The following is a 21396-nucleotide window of genomic DNA, read 5'->3' as shown; positions in this document are numbered from 1 at the left end:
TGCCTCGGGCATGGATGTCTGTGATGTCCTTAGGTTAGTCAGGTTTAAGTAGTTCTGAGTTCTAGGGGACTGATGACCTCAGATGTTAGGTCCCATAGTGCTTAGAGCCATTTGAACCATCACCTTGTCGAGATCCATGTTGACTGTCTGTAACCTTAATTCACACTCATGCTTGTTTCAGCCCTATGTCGCCGTACCAGTACTGATGGTTAACGCCAAAACATAACAATAACACTACTAACAACGCGAATCCTGCAGCATATAGTCTGAACATAATTTCTGTTGAGCTGGGTACTCACACTGTAAACAATTTTCCACCTACACTGTTTCAAGTAGCGAAAGTTTAATTATAACCACTCTGTACTTGGTTCTACCCGAGCGAAGCCGGTGTGGATTGTTAGTTACGTGATGGAAAGCACATGGGTAAATGGTGCATTGAGTCGAATCTTTTTTTAGCAATGTAGAGCTGTTGAACCAGCATCACCTCGGCAGGATCTCAGCGATATTCTCACAGAGTGATGCAGATAATGGTAGCGGATAACCACGACTTTGTGCAACTGTCTTTCATCCAGCGGCACGTGCAGGTGCGATTAAGGCGGCGCAGTTGCACGAATGTCACTCAACACTCTATACTTTACGCGGGATTATCATTGAGGTAAGTGCTTTCTCGACAAGAACACATACTAAATAATTCGCACGTTGTTTCTTATTAATGCTTCGGTGGAGCGCATGCATCGTCGAACGATACTAGACAATAATCCCGAAAAGCTTTGGATGAAGGATTAACTCCTTGTGCTTCTCCTACGGTTTTTTGTGTAATTTTCCCATTTATGCACACTGCTGGCCATTAAAATTGCTACACCACGAAGATGACGTGCTACAGGCGCGAAATTTAACCGACAGGAAGAAGATGCTGTGATATGCAAATGATTAGCTTTTCAGAGCATTCACGCGCCGGTGGCGACACCTACAACGCGCTGACATGAGGAAAGTTTCCAACCGATTTCTCATAAACAAGCAGCATTTCACCGGCGTTGCCTTGTGAAACGTTGTTGTGATGCCTCGTGTAAGGAGGAGAAATGCGTACCATCACGATTCCGACTTTGATAAAGGTCGGATTGTAGCCTATCGCGATTGCGGTTTATCGTATCGCGACATTGCTGCTTCCGTTGGTCGAGATCCAATGACTGTTAGCAGAATATGGAATCGGTGGATTCAGGAGGGTAATACGGAACGCCGTGCAGGATCCCAATGGCCTCGTATCACTAGCACTCGAGATCACAGGCATCTTATCCGCATGGCTGTAACGGATCGTGCAGCCACGTCTCGATCCCTGAGTCAACAGATGGGGACGTTTGCAAGACAACAACCATCTGCACAAACATTTCGACGACGGTTGCAACAGCATGTACTATCAGCTCGGAGACCATCTAGGCGCTACAGTCTGGAACCGCGTGACCGCTACGGTCGCAGGTTCGAATCCTGCCTCGGGCATGGATGCGTGTTATGTCCTTAGGTTAGTTAGGTTTAAGTAGTTCTAGGTTCTAGGGAACTGATAACCTCAGAAGTTAAGTCCCATAGTGTTCAGAGCCATTTGAACCAACAGACAGGAGCGCCTGCGATGGTGTATTCAACGACGAACCTGGGTGCACGACTGGCAAAACGTCATTTTTTCGGATGAATCCAGGTTCTGTTTACAGCATCATAATGGTCGCATCCGTGTTTGGCGACATCGCGGTGAACGCATATTGGAAGCGCGTATTGGTCATCGCCATACTGGCGTATCACCCGGCGTGATGGTATGGGGTGCCTTTGGTTACACGTTTCGGTCACCTCTTGCTCGGACTGACGGCACTTTGAACAGTGGACGTTACATTCCAGATGTGTTACGACCCGTGGTTCTACTTAATTCGATCCCTGCGAAACCCTACATTTCAGCAGGTTAATGCACGACCGCATGTTGCAGGTCCTGTACGGCCTTTCTGGATACAGAAAATGTTTCACTGCTGCCCTGGCCAACACATTCTCCAGATCTCTCACCAACTGAAAACGTCTGGTCAATGGCGGCCGAGCAACTTGCTCGTCACATTACGCCAGTCACTACTCTTGATGATCTGTGGTATCGTGTACCTGTACACGCCATCCAAGCTCTGTTTGACTCAATGCCCAGAAGTATTACGGCCAGAGGTAATTGTTCTGGGTACTGATTTCTCAGGATCTATGCACCCGCATTGCGTGAAAATGCAATCACATGTCAGTTCTAGTATAATATATTTGTCCAATGAATACCCGTTTATCATCTGAATTTCTTCTTGGTGTATCAATTTTAATGGCCAGTAGTGTACCATTTCCTTCCTTAGAGAGACAAAGTCTGCGATCTTTAGATAACGTTAATCACTGAAAGGTAGTGGAGAAATGTGACAGAAAACGAAAGTAAACAGAAGTAAGACCGGAGTCTTCAAGCGGTAACTTCCCACTTGATGTAATGCTCCCTGATACCCACTCACTCTCATTTTCTAACCCCCCACCCGTCTCTCTCTCTCTCTCTCACTCTCTCTCTCTCTCTCTCCCTCTCTTGGTTAGCCACTGAAACAACTCTTGCACAGATCACAATTAAATGGAAACAGTGTGTTTTCTATCTAAAACCACACGTTTTTACCAGCACATTTACGGTCTGACATCCGCACTGCACCTTCAACGCACATCAAGGAAATTTAACTTCCAAATGATATATTGTGTGACCGATGTAAGTGTAATAGTAGGGAAAATAAGGATTCCTATTTGGTAATCGGGAAGACTAAGTCTAAGCATGGTGTAGCAATCCTGATTGCTGTAGGTTTCCTCTGGTTCATTCAAATCACTCTAATCGAAAATCCTCGTATAAAAAATTTCCTGACAGATTAAAACTGTGTACCGGACCGAGACTCTAGGAACTTAGCAACTAACTCGTCACAGCTTTACTTTAGACAGCACCTCGTCTCCTACCTTCCAAACTTCACAGAATTTCTCCTGCTAAAGTTGCAAAACCAGCACTCCTGGAATTAAGGATACTGCGGAGAATGAAATTTTCAATCGGCAGCGGAGTGTGCGCTCATCTGAAACTTCCTACAACTGAATTAAATTAATTATTGCCGATGGAAAGTGGCATTACGTATTAGTTCACCCATACCTGCTAAAGTGAAAGAGCAGTCAACTGCCTACACCCCGCTTTCCACAAAGCTTTAAAAAAAATCGTGTAACTCTGCGGTATGAGGAAATATGTTATATCCATACTAACACCGCTAGTTGACTAGATGTCATTTAAAGTTTCGTGGAGAAGACGAAAGATAAAATAATAATGTCTGTTTCTAACTGCTGATAGGTAAAATGTATAGATATTAAGACTCAGAAGAGAAGGAGAATATGGTACTTTACGAAAAACGAAAAGCCTATAACACAAAATTAACACATGTAAACGACAAACTTGGAGTTTCTCGTCTCTACACTAGGCAATGTCACAGCTACCATGTGTAACGTATAGAAAGGAAGCTACCTCGCGAGAAGAAATTAAGAGAAAGACTTGTGTTAAAGCCATATTAAAAAAAGTAAGAGGTTCGGATCAGGATAATACGTTACCAAACTACGAAAAAAGCAACTGATGATACGTACTAATGGTGAAACGTCAAGCCTTACATAGTAAAGGCACTGTCATTACAAACTAACACTCTGACTTGCGGTGGAGAGCGCAAAAATGCTTGCTGTGTAGAAATTACTTTACTGCGTTATCACACACAAGAAAAGACACACATACATTAAAATACAAAAACAGTTCATACAGTGGGAAGTGTATTATTTCTTCTAATGGTAGAGCCGAAGTTGAATAAAGCAGGCAGGGAGACGGGGGGACACAGAACGAGAATATTTAAGGCGTCGGTTATACACCGGCCACTGGAAGTGGGGTTAGTAAGGTCAAGTGCCAAACAAGACCTCAAGTTGGACAGAGGTCGCTGACACACCGCTCCGATGGGACTTCTTTCTAGGAGAATGCATTTGAGTGTCTGCGTTAGGCGTGTGACAAATCTCTGGCGCGTATATAATGAACAGTTAATTCACAAATGGTTAAATGGAAACTATAGACTCGTTGAAAGTATGGAATTCTAATTCAGTAGTGTCAGTGGACTGCAGCGACGAACAATTGAATTAGAGAGAGCTGCCATGTTTCAGAATGATCTTTTCCATCACCTCGTCCCAAGAACGTTACGACAGTGTTTTCTGGATGAGTGATAATCGAGCAAATAATGAGTAAGGCACCTGGCCGGACAGCAGAGTGTGTTAACCCGCCGCTACCGTGACACGGGAAGAAGAGCCTGATCCGGACTGAATGCGCGTCTCTGATTAACGACGATGGCTGGTGAGCTATCGTCCGTCGCGCGTTTTTTCTATAATGGTCTACTGAAAGATCGAGCGAATCTCACTGTTGTTCACTTGAATGCTAAACAAATAATCACACCCTGGCTTCCGAAACACAGTCAGGGTAATTAGATTACCACTTCGCGAACGTACGGGAATTTGTCTCGCCTTCGGGATCTCATATCTTCAGCCCTGTTGATTACGTAAAGGGGCTGGCAAGATCTGGGGGGGAGGGGCGGGGGGGATGGGGAAGGAAACTACAAATCATCAACCGTTGTTGCTGTAGGATCGCTAACAGAAGTTAGATGCCAATGAATCAAATACCAGAAGCGGACTACAAGTTAGGTGAACATGCAGGTTAAGGCACAGTTTTATGCATCATTCTTAGCAGAAGACTTGCACTGCACATTCATCCCAATATGTATCCGAGGACAGTAATAAACTTAAATCTAACAGCTACATATTCGATTTAAATTAAAGAAAATGACTAAATCATTTGAAGGGAGGATAAAGGACTTCACCTTTGTTGATGCTGTTGCTCAGAAAATTTTGAATGGTTTTCCCAAATTCAGTTTCTCAAGTCACCAGTGAACACTGGGCAGGTGTTGAAGCCTTTCTCCTAATTATTGTAGATCTGAGGGGAAACGCAGTTTCTACGAAACACTGCAGAAATTCCCCATCTGTTAGGAAAGAAGCACACATGAATACCAAATGTGGAGTCCCTCCAAGCTATACCGTATCTGTAGACCGTGTCTTTACAAAATCCCCAATCCCTAAAGCAGTCAGGCAGCTCAAGGAACGGAATTACATCGCGTGGCGGTACGTCAAAGAAGAAACTGAGGGATTCCTGCGGAACACTTTCTCCGGACATTTCTTCCCCATGGCGACGCTACTAGTGACAATGTAGATGATACTCGCTTTCGAAATGAAATGCATATTGCCTAAATTAACAATGTGGTTGTACTTCCTTTTACAGACGAGGAGAGATCCTCTGTCACCTACAAGATGAGGAAAGGAAATGCTTCAGGTCTTGACAACATATCATTAGACAGCTTGTAGCAAACAGCTCCACAGATAATGCCTTCTTTAACACATATTCTTACTGTCTCACTATGACGTATTTCATAGATCTAAAAAACAACAAGAGCAGTAATTATTAAAAAACTGAAGTGATGAAGACTCATTAAATCGGAAGAGCCATAGAATACTACAGCTGAAGTCCAGGAAAAGCTCCACTGTGACCGTTTTCAGGTGCATAGAGATTCACGGGCTACACACAGTTAGTTTAAACCTAGAAACTGAGACTCTATTGCTGACATATGATACATTAAAAGGAATGCGCGCTTGGTGTGTGGCACCGCTTGGAAATAATAGTGGCTGCGATTGTGGACATGGCTGACACCTTTGATAATCTGCAATTTTTATTCGGCTAAAATATTTCTAAACCCAGAAATGCCTTTATATTTTGCAAGGGACTGATGTAGTGGACGTTCTCGCTTCCCACGCCCGGGTTCCCGGGTTCGATTCCCGGCGGGGTCAGGGATTTTCTCTGCCTCGTGATGGCTGGGTGTTGTGTGATGTCCTTAGGTTAGTTAGGTTTAAGTAGTTCTAAGTTCTAGGGGACTGATGACCATAGATGTTAAGTCCCATAGTGCTCAGAGCCATTTGAACCATTTTTGATGTAGTGGAAGGACTTTTGAGTGGCAAGCTGGTAGGTGAAGGTTATTAAACTCATTACTAAACACTGCCTACGGTGTTCTATCTGCTGGACGCTTTGTGGGAACTTAGTCGTCGAGCCCTTGCTAGCCAGTTTATATTGAGAGGATGTCTCAGACGATGTTATCTCATACGCAGACGACGTTCAGACAGATGTCTCTGAATATTCGAGGTGAAAGCTGGAGAAAAAAGAAAAATTTTTCTGTTTGATGCAGCAATGGTGTGAAAAGAATACTCAAAATCTGTCCATAAGACAACCTTTTTATTGATGAGGGATAGATTATCTCTAACTAGAAATCCTAACATCAAATAATATGGAATTTCCATTCAGTGGAGTCAGATGTGCAGTTATTTAGGCTAATACTTGCAAGGAAAACGAAATTCTTCAGCTCACCGCAAGGGAATCACTCAAAAGGTAGCTCGAGTTGACACTATGACCCACAAATTACTATTACGAGCAGTGGGGCCATACCATGGTGCCATCTTTACAGTCACTGCCGGATTCGCAGCAAACAGTGGGGCCATCTGTTGCACTACCACTGTGAGAAAGCATATGACGTATACAGAAAGGGATACTTTAAGATTAAAATTAACATCTAGTAAAACACCAGTAGAAGCACCGTTAGCTATTTCAGGTAGTGGGCTGCACGGTATTGGTAGCGGAAACGGGACATTGGGAAGATGAGGCAGATCACTGGCGACCAGATCTACGAACAAAATTCAGTTCAGTTCCTAGAGAACCAGAATAACACAAAGGAACTGGGACAATAAACACTGACGGTCGTTATACGGTTCGCTCCCAGACAGTGGCCAAAGAAAAAAAGTAGAGGCATGATACATTTCATGAACTCACCTGTCGTAACAAAATCCGCAAAAACAATTGGACAGATATGAATGTTTGTAGGTCGGTGTATGTTGTGTGGTGTTAATGTGTCCTCTAAATTCTGATATTAGAGACAACAACGCTGTAACAGTTCGCCTTCACTATACAATAGGAAACTGATTTCTGGACAGCTATAACATTTCCAATCAAATATCCCAAAGGGAACTGTTGAGGTTCAGGACACAAAGGAATATAAGTAGCTGATGCGTCAAGCACTTCTTAGGTGTCCTCGCATTTTCAGACACTGATGACAGGTATTGTCACCTAATACACTGAAGCGCCAAAGGAACTGCTATAGGCATGTATATTCAAATATAGAAATATGTGAACAGGCAGAATACGGCGCTGCGATCTGCAATGCCTATATAAGACAACAAGTGTCTGGCGCAGTTGTCATATCTACTACAATGGAAGGTAATCAAGATTTAAGTTTAAAATGGTTCAAATTGCTCTGAGCACTATGGGACTGAACATCTGAGGTCATCAGTCCCCTAGAACTTAGAACTAATTAAACCTAACCAACCTAAGGACATCACACACATCCATGCCCGAGGCAGGATCGAACCTGCGACCGTAGCAGTCGCGCGGTTCCGGACTGAAGCTCCTAGAACCGCTCGGCCACCGTGGCCGGTAAGATTTAAGTGACTTTGAACGTGGTGTTAGCCGGCGCACGAGCGATGGGACACAGCATGTTGTAGAACAAGTAGCCATGTAACACGGCGTAAGAAGAACGGTCGTTAAGAGATCCTAAGAGAGAGACCGGTGGCGAGTGTCACACCTTGTCAATAACAGTCGGTCTCAAACCCGACAAGAAGTGTTGCTGTCAATGCATACAGGTCCGTCTCAGCCAGTTTCCGAGCTAACATTGTTAAGGAAACCGCATGCAATGGACATTTGGGGTCGGGTATTTTACAGAAAGAAGGTTGTTCCAAAATAGCTCTCCACACGAGTGACATCATTTGGCGCCCATTACCTTCTTATGCGACCGTTTTTTTCCGAATTTTAACTTATGTAAAACTCGAAAGAAAGACTTAAATCAAATCGGTATGAATTAATCTCCATCATAAAATGAAATATTAATCAGTACCAGTGAATACCAACACTTAAAAGGTCAATGATGTTTAGGGCATTCGGCGCCCCGCATACTGTCTACCACGCAACCACAATATTGGCTGTTAATGGCAATAGCGGGTTCAAATGGCTCTGAGCACTATGGGACTTAACAGCTGTGGTCATCAGTCCCCTAGAACTTAGAACTACTTAAACCTAACTAACCTAAGGACATCACACACATCCATGCCCGAGGCAGGATTCGAACCTGCGACCGTAGCAGTCGCGCGGTTCCGGACTGCGCGCCTAGAACCGCGAGACCACCGCGGCCGGCGGCAATAGCGGGCGGGACTGCATGTATCCAATGGTGAGCACAGCATGAGGCTACGGAACGTTGTTGAACCGCTTAGTCGACGAGTAACTCACAACAATGCTACTGGTATTGATACGAAGCAGAGCAGTGGCAGCGATAAACAAAGCAAACAAACGCTTTCAATGGCCTAAGCACTATGGGACTTACTACTGAAACCTAACTATGAAGGACATCACACACATCCATGCCCGAGGGAGGATTCGAACGTGCGACCATAGCAGCAGCGCGGCTCCGGACTGAAACGCCTAGAACTGCTCGGTCACCGCGGCCGGCACAAAGCAAACATTGCGTTATATCTACAACAACAGTTGCCTAAGTTGACATTTCGTCAGAAAGGAACCCAAGGAATTTCATACAGAGAAAGAAGTGCCAGTTGAAATACAAGCGTTTGTGGAATATGAGTCAGTGGAATGTGTGTTGTGGTATATGCTGGACTGCGCAGACAATGTATATTAGGAGTACTGTGATGGAGATACGTGCTTAACAAGTGAAAATGATATTAAAACAGATGTTGAGTCAAGCATTACATCATCCTTGTCGGACAGGGAGCCACAAATCCAGTCTCCAGTGCAACGTAGTAAAGGACAGTCGTCGTCCAAGGAGCGGGTGCTAAGCAGTTACGTACCTGGAAGATCATTCGCAGCATAGCACAAAAACAGTTATGAACTTATCTGAATTAAGTCCGCAGCAACATGACCGTGTAGTGAATAAGAAAAACTACATAAATTCAAGGGAGTACAAGGCGTACTTTTTATAAAAACTGGTATTTGTGCGTTTCAAAAATGCTCGATACAATTAACAGGACGTGCCTAATAGTGACCTATTACGTTATGCACATCAAACTGCGCCTGATATAGATTACAGTCATTTCAAGGGAAGCAGTGGATTGTCGCATAACTTCAGACAGTGTTACAGAACTGGAAGACGTAAGATGATAAAATTTCGAACAAAGCATCAACTTGACGATGCCAGCAAACTGCATAATCGGCCCGAAAATTTGATACAAACTTATTCCACCATTCAGTAAGGAATTTATAGAACTCCGACAATAGGGATTTGAAGAGGAAATGCATGTGAAAGGCACCGTGGAAATTAGAGGTACCATGAGAGTTGTCTCAAGATCAACATCAGTGCCTTAACGCATTCGTATACAATTATGTCAACTGTTAATCTGGATGGCAAATTTGTTGGAAAGCTATTTGTTGTGCTGCGATAAGTTGGAGATACTCTTCCCCGTACGATTCTTTCTCGTGTGTGTGGTCTTGCAGGGCAGTAGGGAGTATTTACCTCACAGCCAGCAAGAGTGGGAAAATAGTCGTAAGAGAACTAAAGCTATGGTATGAGCAGTGCTTTTGGCCAATAGCTGGTCAAAATAACTTCCTTTTGCTTGATTCCTGGTCTGCGTATAAAAATTTTACTCCTTCAGAGCAAAATATCCCTCCTGAAAAATGTGTAACATTGCAGTTCATACCACCTGGAACCAATGTACAAATTCAGCCTCTGGATGGTTTTTTTTTTTTTTTTTTTTTTTTTCGTGCCACTACTGTACAGCTACAATACTGATGACAAACAGCTGGAGACATCGTCTGCCGTAAAATATCTAGGTGTAACTATCCAGAGCGAGCTTAAGTGGAATGACCATATAAAACAGATAGTGGGAAAAGCAGGCACCAAACTCAGATTAACCGGAAGAATCTTAAGGAAATGTAACTCACCCACGAAAGAAGTGGCTTATAAGGCACTTGTTCGCCCGATTCTTGAGTACTGTTCATCTATCTCGAATCCCTATCAGGTAGGACTGATAGAGGAGATAGAGCAGATCCAACGAAGAGCGGCGCGTTTCGTCACTGGATCGTCTAGCTGGCGAGAGAGCGTTACGGCGATGCTAAACAAACTCTACAGACAGACGTTACAAGAGAAGCGTTGTGCGTCAGGGAGAGATTTACTATTGAAATTTCGGGACAGCTCTTTTCAGGAGAAGTCGGACAACATATTACTTTCCCCTCCCCTCCACCCCCCCCCCCCCCCCCCCATACATCTCGCGTGTTGACCACGAGGAGAAAATTCGAGAAATTAGGGCCAATACGAAGGCTTACCGACAATCGTTATTCCCGCGCACATTCCAAATCCTTGTCCAGATTTGCAAAGGTATTACCTTATTACAGTTATTATTTTCAATGACTGTTGCATTATTCCTTTTCATTTTACATGTAATAAAGTAAGTTAATTGAGATCCTTGTCTAATTTCCCAGTCAGGTGATTTCCTATATCAGTGATAAGGTTTGTAATGATTTGCTTACGTTAGATATACAGGGTCAGATTAAAATATTCGATTAAAGATTCAATTAGAGCCCCCCACCACAGTCTCCTCACAGCAACAACAACAACAACACGCTTCCCACACCCGGGTTCCCGGGTTCGATTCCCGGCGGGGTCAGGGATTTTCTCTGCCTCGTGCTGACTGGGTGTTGTGTGATGTCCTTAGGTTAGTTAGGTTTAAGTAGTTCTCAGTTCTAGGGGACTGATGACCATAGATGTTGAGTCCCATAGTGCTCAGAGCCATTTGAACCATTTGAGCCAACAACAACAACAACTGACAGGTTACATCCCATTTTCCCTACCTCCCTCACACGTTACTTGCCGCCCCTTGGACTTTGGTAAGACCTTCAAATAGTAATTCTAACGAACGCAGAAATGGGTTGTTATCACTATTAATTGTGAGTGATCCTGTGTACACATTTTGTACCTCCTCAGATTGGCACCCCGGGAGGCTGCTTGTGTGGCTAGGGTCTTAAACCAACCCTGCACAGATAGTCACTGCCCAAGGCAGCACTTACACTGAGCTGACAAAGGTCCGGAGCTGTCATTTGTACTCAGGTGATTCATGTTAAGAGGTTTCCCATGGCCGTACGACAGCAATTAACGAACTTTGAACGCGGAATGATATTTGGAGCTACATCCTTGGGACATTCCTTTGCGAAAATCGTTAGGGAATCCAATATTCCAAGACCTACTGTGTCAATAGTGTGCCCAGAATACACATTTCAGGCATTAGCTCTCACCACGGTCCTCACTTAAAGACAGTGAGCAGCGGCGTTTGTGTAGAGTTGCCAATCCTAACGGATAAGCAACACTCCGTGAAATAACCGCAGAAATCAATATAGGACGTACGAGGAACGTATCCACTAGGACAGTGTGACGAAATTTGGCATTAATGGGATTTGGCAGCAGACGACCGACGTGAGTGCCTTCACTAAGAGCACAACACTGCCTGCAGCGTGTCTCCTGAGCTCGTGACTGTACCGTTTGGACCCTAGACGACTGGAAAACCTTGGCCTGGTTAGATGAGTCTCGATTTCAGTTGGTAAAGGCTGATGGTAGGGTTCGAGTGTGACGCAGACCGAATGAAGTTATGGACCGAAGTTGTCATCGAGGCACTGACCAAGCTTGTGGTGGTTCTATAATGGTGTGGGCTGTGTTTGCGTGGATATGACTGGGTTCTGATTATGTTCGGCTACTTTGAGACCATTTGCAGCCGCCATTCATTGACTTTATGTTCCCGAACAATGATGGAAGTTTTATGGCTTGCAATGCGCCGTGTCACAGGGTTCAAATGGCTCTGAGCACTATGGGACTTAAAATCTGAGGTCATCAGCTCTCTAGAACTTAGAACTACTGAAACCTAACTAACTTAAGGACATCACACACATCCATGCCCAATGCAGGATTCGAACCTGCGACCGTAGCAGTCGCGCGGTTCCGGACTAAAGCGTCTAGAACTGCTCGGCCGCCGCGGCTGGCTGTCACAGGGCCACAGCTGTTCGCGATTTGTTTGAAGAACATTCTGGAGAATTCGAGCGAATGATTTGTCCACCCAGATCGCCCGAAATAAAACCCGTCGAACATTTGCGAAACATAATCGAGAGATCAGTTCGTGAAAAAAATTCTGCGCTGGTAACACCTTGGCAATTATGGACAGCCGTAGAGGCAATATGGCACAATATTTCTGCATGTGTCTGTAACACGCCCGGGGGTACAAATGGCTGGGGTACCTTTAACTGGTTCTCGCTTCGCGTTTCTTGACCGTGCGCCCTGTCCACGCCACGTACCTGATAATCCCGCGGCGGTCGTACTGTTATGCTCCACACTACTGCTGGCTTGCCTGAAATTATCTATCGAAATATGCAAGTGGATTTAGGGGAGCCACTCAAGATTAAACACAACACTGTCCTACGTCTGGCATGAACAACTACACTCCTGGAAATTGAAATAAGAACACCGTGAATTCATTGTCCCAGGAAGGGGAAACTTTATTGACACATTCCTGGGGTCAGATACATCACATGATCACACTGACAGAACCACAGGCACATAGACACAGGCAACAGAGCATGCACAATGTCGGCACTAGTACAGTGTATATCCACCTTTCGCAGCAATGCAGGCTGCTATTCTCCCATGGAGACGATCGTAGAGATGCTGGATGTAGTCCTGTGGAACGGCTTGCCATGCCATTTCCACCTGGCGCCTCAGTTGGACCAGCGTTCGAGCTGGACGTGCAGACCGCGTGAGACGACGCTTCATCCAGTCCCAAACATGCTCAATGGGGGACAGATCCGGAGATCTTGCTGGCCAGGGTAGTTGACTTACACCTTCCAGAGCACGTTGGGTGGCACGGGATACATGCGGACGTGCATTGTCCTGTTGGAACAGCAAGTTCCCTTGCCGGTCTAGGAATGGTAGAACGATGGGTTCGATGACGGTTTGGATGTACCGTGCACTGTTCAGTGTCCCCTCGACGATCACCAGTGGTGTACGGCCAGTGTAGGAGATCGCTCCCCACACCATGATGCCGGGTGTTGGCCCTGTGTGCCTCGGTCGTATGCTGTCCTGATTGTGGCGCTCACCTGCACGGCGCCAAACACGCATACGACCATCACTGGCACCAAGGCAGAAGCGACTCTCATCGCTGAAGGCGACACGTCTCCATTCGTCCCTCCATTCACGCCTGTCGCGACACCACTGGAGGCGGGCTGCACGATGTTGGGGCGTGAGCGGAAGACGGCCTAACGGTGTGCGGGACCGTAGCCCAGCTTCATGGAGACGGTTGCGAATGGTCCTCGCCGATACCCCAGGAGCAACAGTGTCCCTAATTTGCTGGGAAGTGGCGGTGCGGTCCCCTACGGCACTGCGTAGGATCCTACGGTCTTGGCGTGCATCCGTGCGTCGCTGCGGTCCGGTCCCAGGTCGACGGGCACGTGCACCTTCCACCGACCACTGGCGACAACATCGATGTACTGTGGAGACCGCACGCCCCACGTGTTGAGCAATTCGGCGGTACGTCCACCCGGCCTCCCGCATGCCCACTATACGCCCTCGCTCAAAGTCCGTCAACTGCACATACGGTTCACGTCCACGCTGTCGCGGCATGCTACCAGTGTTAAAGACTGCGATGGAGCTCCGTATGCCACGGCAAACTGGCTGACACTGACGGCGGCGGTGCACAAATGCTGCGCAGCTAGCGCCATTCGACGGCCAACACCGCGGTTCCTGGTGTGTCCGCTGTGCCGTGCGTGTGATCATTGCTTGTACAGCCCTCTCGCAGTGTCCGGAGCAAGTATGGTGGGTCTGACACACCGGTGTCAATGTGTTCTTTTTTCCATTTCCAGGAGTGTATATTCTGAGACGATAAGAAAGTCGTAGGTTGCACTGTTTACATTCTAAGTCATAAGCGTTTATCCTAATTAGCATTCTTTGTTGGTTATCTGTCCACAATATCACTTGGACGAGCGTACGCGTAACGGGCGCGAAGCGGGTGATTATTGAAGATGCGGAGGCCGAATGATCGAACGAAAGTTCTTACGCTCGTCACGCATACACAGATATTTAGTATCATTCCTCATTGACAATAGTAATGATCTAACACTGTTCATAAAGTTAATGTTTCTCAGTTCTCACTTGTACGAGCGTGCGCGTAACCGTCGCGACGCGGCTCATTGTTGATGATGCGGAACGCAATGACCGAACGCACGTTCTCACGCTCACTACAAGACACTGGCACTTGAATGCTTTCTTTCGTGGTAAACTATATTGCTGATTGACATTAGCTCATTCTGAGAGGCCGAACACGGCGCGGATGGTTGATGTACGGTGCGACACGCTACGAGAGGATACACAAATACGTTATCGGCCGCACTGCTCAATTTTAAGTACATCATTACCCAGTTTCATCTGAATCACTTCCATATTTCATCACTTTACTCTTTTTAGCATTTCTAGCAACCCTCGAACTTCCATAATAACGGTGCCTCTCACATGCAGAACTACCCGCAAGACAGTATAACAATTCCGTGTCCCGTGCTCGACTCTGCAAACGCGCTGCCCGCAAAGATACTCCGCAACTAAGCCAGCGATATGACAATACGCTTACAGGTGTTCCAACGACTTGTTGAGCCCATACCACGTTGAGTTGCTGTACTACGCTGGGCTAAAGAAGGTGCGACATGATATGAGGAGGTATTCAATGACATTTGTCACCTCAGTGGAAACCAGCTCTTCAATAGGCTAAACACAGAAACTTGACAGTAGGTAACTGGAGGGGTGGTGTGCGATCCGACAATTTTCGCTGCTGCCAATGAGGTGTTTACCCACAGTGTGAGGACCGTGTAGTGCACGTCAGAGCTGGCTCTGTAATGCTTTAAGGGCGTTTTTGTACAATGACAAGAACCCAGTCACTCAGGTTACAACGAGCGTGAACGAAGATTTTTATTTCGACATCACCTGTGACCAAGTGTTATACTTTCTGCTGCATCTTTATGAGTATGCTATGGACACTCCCGTCGTCCAAGATGACAGCTGAGTGTGAAGGGCTGCACGCGTACATTCCTGGTGACGAGAAGTCAGACCCCCACGGTGAGAAATCCGGGAACACCGTGAGAAATGCATATGCTAGCATAAATGCAGACGATAACGAAGCCTGCAGGTTGCGCTGTTGTATTTGACAGCGAACGCCACCTGATCTATATCCTCAACGTGTTACAAGTGTCAGTCGTGTTCAGAGTACTTTGCGTAGTTGCGAGGACATTATGTTGGAGTTACGTGAATTCGAACGCGGTGCGTGCATCCGTAAACAAGGCAGCCGAAGTATTCGGTGATTAACAGGCACCTTATCGAAGATTTATACCTCACACAGAGAAAGCGGAAAGACCTTACCCGCAAAGTCACAACGCGGACGAAACTGCGAACTGAGTGATGGTGACAGACGGTTATTTAATAGGATTGTGACGAGAAGACCTTCAAAAGTCACTGCAGAACTGAGCGTCGCGCTGTCAGTACCAAAATACGAAGGGAGCTCGGTAAGCTAGGAATTGGGCGAGGTGGAATTCCAGAGCCACTCATTAATGATGCAAATGTCCGTAACGGAAAAATTTTGTGCCGAAGCTATAAAACCTAGACTTTGGAGCAATGACAGATTGTCATTTGGACATAGGAGTCTCGTTTCACACTTATCAACTTCTGGCCGAGGTTACGTCCTACGAGTGAAACATGGCGGGGGTTCGGTGATGATTTGGGCAGCCATATCATGGTATTCCATTGGCCACACAGTAACCCCCAAGGTCGCATTACTGCCTAGGATTTGTGACCATTTTGGTGTTCTGTCCTCCGCTGAGGAGTGATGAAACACACTTTCACAACAACTGTTTATTACAGTAACTAAAGAAATATCTTAACTTGATAAATGTAACTGTCTATCCTGGACAATATCTCGAGGAACAAGGAGGAGACGGTAGCACGGTTCTATAAGACGAGGAGCTCTGAAGACAGCACAACTCGGCGGGCAGCGGGAGCGGCAGCGGTCACCACAGGAGAGGTCCGTTGCGGAGACTTTAAGCAGATCCTGATCCGTCAGAGTCCGGGACGTTTCTGACCACCTCTGGGCTCAGAACAAACCTACGACGGCTATTGGGAAAGTAAGGAACGATCGGTAGCGAAATGGAAACCACAGTGAAAATACGAGGAAGCTCTGCACGCATATGTTGGGCATTGTCTCTAGTATGTCCGTAGATAGTGTCACCGAGTGTGCAGTCCAGACGAAGATTTTCGCCTGATTTCATGCAACCCACATAACCTAATTGTCATGAGTTTCGTTCCTCATGACCATTCTCGGCCGCATAATGCAGGTGCAACGAAGACTGTCCGGCACCGTTTTACATGGGAAGTGTTTGAGCTCCCTCTGATTTTTATCTCTGCTCAATGAACCAATGGCTATGAAGACAAAATCTTGGCACAGACAACGAGCTGCAGTTCAGCATAAAATATTGTCGGAAAGCAGAGGAAGCTGCCTTCTACAACGAGGGCATTGGAAAGACGGTACAAAGCTACGACAGAAGTCTAAGTCAGTGCGGTGACTACATAGAGAACGTGTAACTAACTGTTGCAAATAAAACATTTGATTTTCCATGTAGCTTCTATTTTGCCACCGATCGTTCCTTCCTCTCCATGTATGCCTCGTATGTAGCCGCCTGTGGAGAGATACGGCGCGGTGCCATGTAACAACGTGACCTCACGAACATAAAATAGTGTCCGCCGATCGCAGCGCTGCGTGCTGCAACTCTCACGCCATGTAGTGTATGCAGTGCCTTCCCTCGTCTGTTTACTAACAACCTCGTAGGTGATGCAGGGCCGTACCTGGCCCGCTAAACAGACTGCGCTGTGGTGGACGGACTATACAGACGGAAGCCCTTCAACATTATTTGGTTGATTACGTAAGGAATGAATGAAGGGCTGAAGACCGTGATCAACCTCTCGTCGACATCGAGGTCATGAGATACGGAGCACAAGCTCAGATTATGTCAAGGATGGGGAAGGTAATCCGCCATGTTCTTTCGAAGAAACCATCCCGGCACTTGCCGGGAGTGATTTAGGGAAATCACGGAAAACCTAAATCTGGATGGTCGACATGGGTTTGAACCGTCGTCCTCTCTTTCATCCCAAAGTACAGTGTGTGTTCCCAAAGGTGATACTGAGTTCCAAGGCGACAATACCCCTGTTTACACAGCTCGCGTCGTCAACAACTGGTGTTGTGGGCAGGAGGATGAATGTGACATCTCCCACAGACACTAGGTCTCAATAATATTGAACCTTTGTGGTCCACTGTGAAGAGAAAGGTTCATGATCACTATCCACCTCCAACGTTACCTGAACTTATCACTATTTTGCAGGAAGAATGGTATACGAATCCCTTGAAAAAAAAAAAGTTTTGCATCACCTCGGTTCCGAGAGTTCCGGAACCTGTATTTAAAATTGGAACAGAGATCAACATAAACACAATTTCCGCCCTTTTCATTGCTTATGAAAACCACACATTGCATGTTGTACCACTATACAACGAATACAACGAGACCTTCAGAAAAAAATGGTTCAAATGGCTCTGAGCACTATGGGACTTAACTACTGAGGTCATCAGTCCCCTAGAACTTAGAACTACTTAAACCTAACTAACCTAAGGACATCACACACATCCATGCCCGAGGCAGGATTCGAACCTGCGACCGTAGCGGTCACGCGGTTCCAAACTGACGCGCTTAGAACCGCACGGAGACCTTCAGAGGTGGTGGTCCAGATTGTTGTACACTCCGGTACCTCTAATACCCAGTAGCACGTCCTCTTGCATTGATGCATGACTGCATTCGTCGTGCAGTACTATCCATTAGTTCATCAAGGCACTGTTGGTCCAGATTGTCCCACTCCTCAACGGCGATTCGGCTTAGATCCCTTAGAGTGGTAGGTGGGTCACGTTGTCCATAAACAGGCCTTTTCAATCTACCCCAGGCATGTTCGATAGGGTTCATGTCTGGAGAAGATGCTGGCCACTCTAGTCGAGCGATGTCGTTATGCTGCCGATATGGTTGCACTGTCGGCCGGAGGATGGCATTCACGTATCGTACAGCCGTAACGGCTCCTTCCATGACCACCAGCGGCGTATGTCGGCCCCACTTAATACCACCCCAAAACAGCAGGGAACCTTCACCTTGCTGCATTCGCTGGACAGCGTGTCTAAGGCGTTCAGCCTGATCGGGTTGCCTCAAAACACGTCTCCGACGATTGTCTGGTTGAAGGTTATGCGACACTCATCGGTGAAGAGAACGTGATGCCAGTCCTGAGAGGTCCATTCGGTCAGTTGTTGGGCCCATCTGTACCGCGGTGCATGGTGTCGTGGTTGCAAAGATGGACCTCGCCGTGGACGTCGGAAGTGAAGTTGCGCATCATGCCGCATACTGCGCACAGTTTGAGTCGTAACACAACGTCCTGCCGCTGCACAAAAGCATTATTCAACATGGTGGCGTTGTTGTCAGGGTTCCTCCGAGCCATAATCCGTAGGTAGCGGTCATCCATTGCAGTAGTAGCCCTTTGGCGGCCTGAGCGAGGCATATCATCGACAGTTCCTGTCTCTCTGTATCTCCTCCATGTCCAAACAACATCGCTTTGGTACACTCTGAGACACCTGGACACTTCCCTTGTTGAGAGCCTTTCCTGGCACAAAGTAACAATGCAGACGCGATCGAACCGCGGCATTGACCGTCTAGGCATGGTTGAACTACAGACAACACGAGCCCTGTACCTCCTTCCTGGTGGTATGACTGGAACTGATCGGCCGTCGGACCCTCTCAATCTAATAGGCGCTGCTCATGCATGCTTGTTTACATATTTGGGTTTGTTTAGTGGCATCTTTGAACAGTCAAAGGGACTGTGTCTGTGGTACAATATCCGTAGTCAACGTCTATCTTCAGGAGTTCTTGGAACCAGCGTGATGCAAAACGTTTTTTGTTGTGTGCATATAGAACCTGTCTATCCACTGCAAGGCGACATGAAGCTCTTTTGAATGTCAACTAGTTACCTACACCGTATTAGTAACGATAATATGTTTTTTTGTATGTCCATATTGTGGTGTCACCGCCAGACACCACACTTGCTAGGTGGTAGCCTTTTAAATCAGCCGCGGTCCGGTAGTATACGTCGGACCCGCGTGTCGCCACTGTCAGTGATAGCAGACCGAGCGCCACCACACGGCAGGTCTAGAGAGACGTTCTGGCACTCGCCCCAGTTGTACAGCCGACTTTGCTAAGAAAGGTTCACTGACAAATACGCTCTCATTAGCCGAGACGATAGTTAGCATAGCCTTCAGCTACGTCATTTGCTACGACCTAGCAAGGTGCCATAATCCTTTGCTATATATATATACTGTGATGCCTGTACCGTCAGACCAATGTTCTCCAATTGTGGATTAAAGTTAAGTATTACATCAACTACGTACTTTATTTGCTACTATTAATTCCCTTAACTGTTCCAGACCTCACGCCAGTCAGCGTGTAATTAAACGCATGCATTTTGGCCTCCTCTAGCCACACAGTGTTGGCTCTTCTGCCAACACTACATATTGGCGACGAGTAAAATCGCGTTTGCACCAATTGATTTTGCCTTAATTTACTTGTGTCATGGCTTCGCCACAATCTCCAGATGTACTGTCCGAATTTTATCGCTTGCAGAATCAGCAGACGCAGGCGTTATTGGATGCCCTTGGACAGCTCGTCCAGGGTCAACGTGCAATGCAAAACGATGCGGCAGCCGCCGCTTCACTGCTACCGCAACCACACCACGCAGTTGCACCACCTTATCGTCATTTTGATGCGGCACTGGAAAGCTGGACGGAGTGGTCACACCAATTTGGATTCCATCTCGCCGCCTACAGAATTCAAGGTAATGAGCGGCAGCCTTTTTTGTTAGCATCTGTCGGGGTGCACACGTACCGAGTGATAGTGACATTGTTTCCCCGATGCGACGTAGCAACTCTGTCCTACGAAGAAACTTTGTCGGCATTAGATGCATATTTCAAGGAATCAGTCAATGTCATTGCAAAAAGGTATACGTTCTTTCGTACAAAACGTATGGCCGGTCAAACTAATTGGGACTGGGTTGCAACCTTGCAAGGCCTTACTAGGGATTGTGCTTTTGAGTGCAAATGTGGACTCCCTTATTCAGATACTATGGTGCGTGATGCAATTGCACAGAACATTTCTGATGTTCGTATATGGGAACAAATTTTGAAACTAGTCAATCCCTCCCTTCAATAAGTGATGGACATATTGGATCGGCAGGACACTCTTGACTTTGCTCAGGAATCATTTGAAACTTTGCCGGCTGTGTGTCACATTAACTGGCCCGCCGGGCGAGCTGCACGGAACAGTAAACAGCTCTCGCCCCCGTCCGCGCAGCCGCGTGTGCCGCGTAAGCAGGCAAATGCAGTGCTAAAATCATGCCCGCGGTGTGCTACTAGACATTCGCATGAGAAATGCCCATCACGCCACGCTATTTGCTTTTTCTGTAATAAAAAAGGCCATGTTCAAAGTGTTTGCCAGAAAAAGCTCAGAACGGACACTCACAACCATTCCAGGCCCTTTGCTTCGCGCCGGAATCGAACCAAGAATACTCAGGCTCGTGAACCTTCGCCCATGGAAATTCAAGTAGTTCATTCCACTCCGCCCAGTGCCACTCTCTCTAACAGTGACTGTGTTCGTCCCACAAATAGTGTGCGTCGACGTCGACGGAAATCCCGTCAAATCGCAAGTGCTTCTGTACCAGTGTCTGTTCACGTTGCACGAGACAGTCGCTCTTGTCGTCAGCAGGACAATAAACTTTTTGTAGATTTAGACATTCATGGCAAGGTCATACCATTCCAGCTCGATACCGGAGCTGCAGTTTCATTGATCAATAAAGACACGTACAAACAACTGGGCACACCTCCGTTGCGTGCCGCAAATGTTACGTTAAGTAGTTATTCCGGTCAGAATATCCCTGTGCTGGACAGTGCAGCCTTCTTGCAACATACAAGGGACAAACAAAACTTGTGTCATTTTACGTACTTCGTTCTTCTTCTGCAGTAAACTTGTTTGGTTTAGATTTATTTCAGTTGTTTAACTTGTCTATA

The 21396-nt window shown here is 46.5% G+C and overlaps 1 protein-coding gene across 1 annotated transcript in view; it reads right to left on the bottom strand.

Annotated features, from left to right (window-relative positions):
- The window catches only part of LOC124556318 (voltage-dependent calcium channel gamma-7 subunit-like), a 198566-nt gene that overhangs the window by 153042 nt on the left and 24128 nt on the right, over positions 1–21396 (bottom strand). Inside the window, exon 2 of the mRNA XM_047130290.1 lies at positions 18514–18519. Coding sequence (XP_046986246.1) covers positions 18514–18519 — 6 coding nt within the window. The remainder of the gene's footprint in view (positions 1–18513; positions 18520–21396) is intronic.

This window comes from Schistocerca americana, chromosome X (genome assembly GCF_021461395.2).
Source record: "Schistocerca americana isolate TAMUIC-IGC-003095 chromosome X, iqSchAmer2.1, whole genome shotgun sequence".
Lineage (NCBI taxonomy): Eukaryota > Metazoa > Arthropoda > Insecta > Orthoptera > Acrididae > Schistocerca > Schistocerca americana.
Note: the sequence above shows the minus strand (reverse complement) of the source record. Positions and strands in the feature narration are given on the sequence as shown.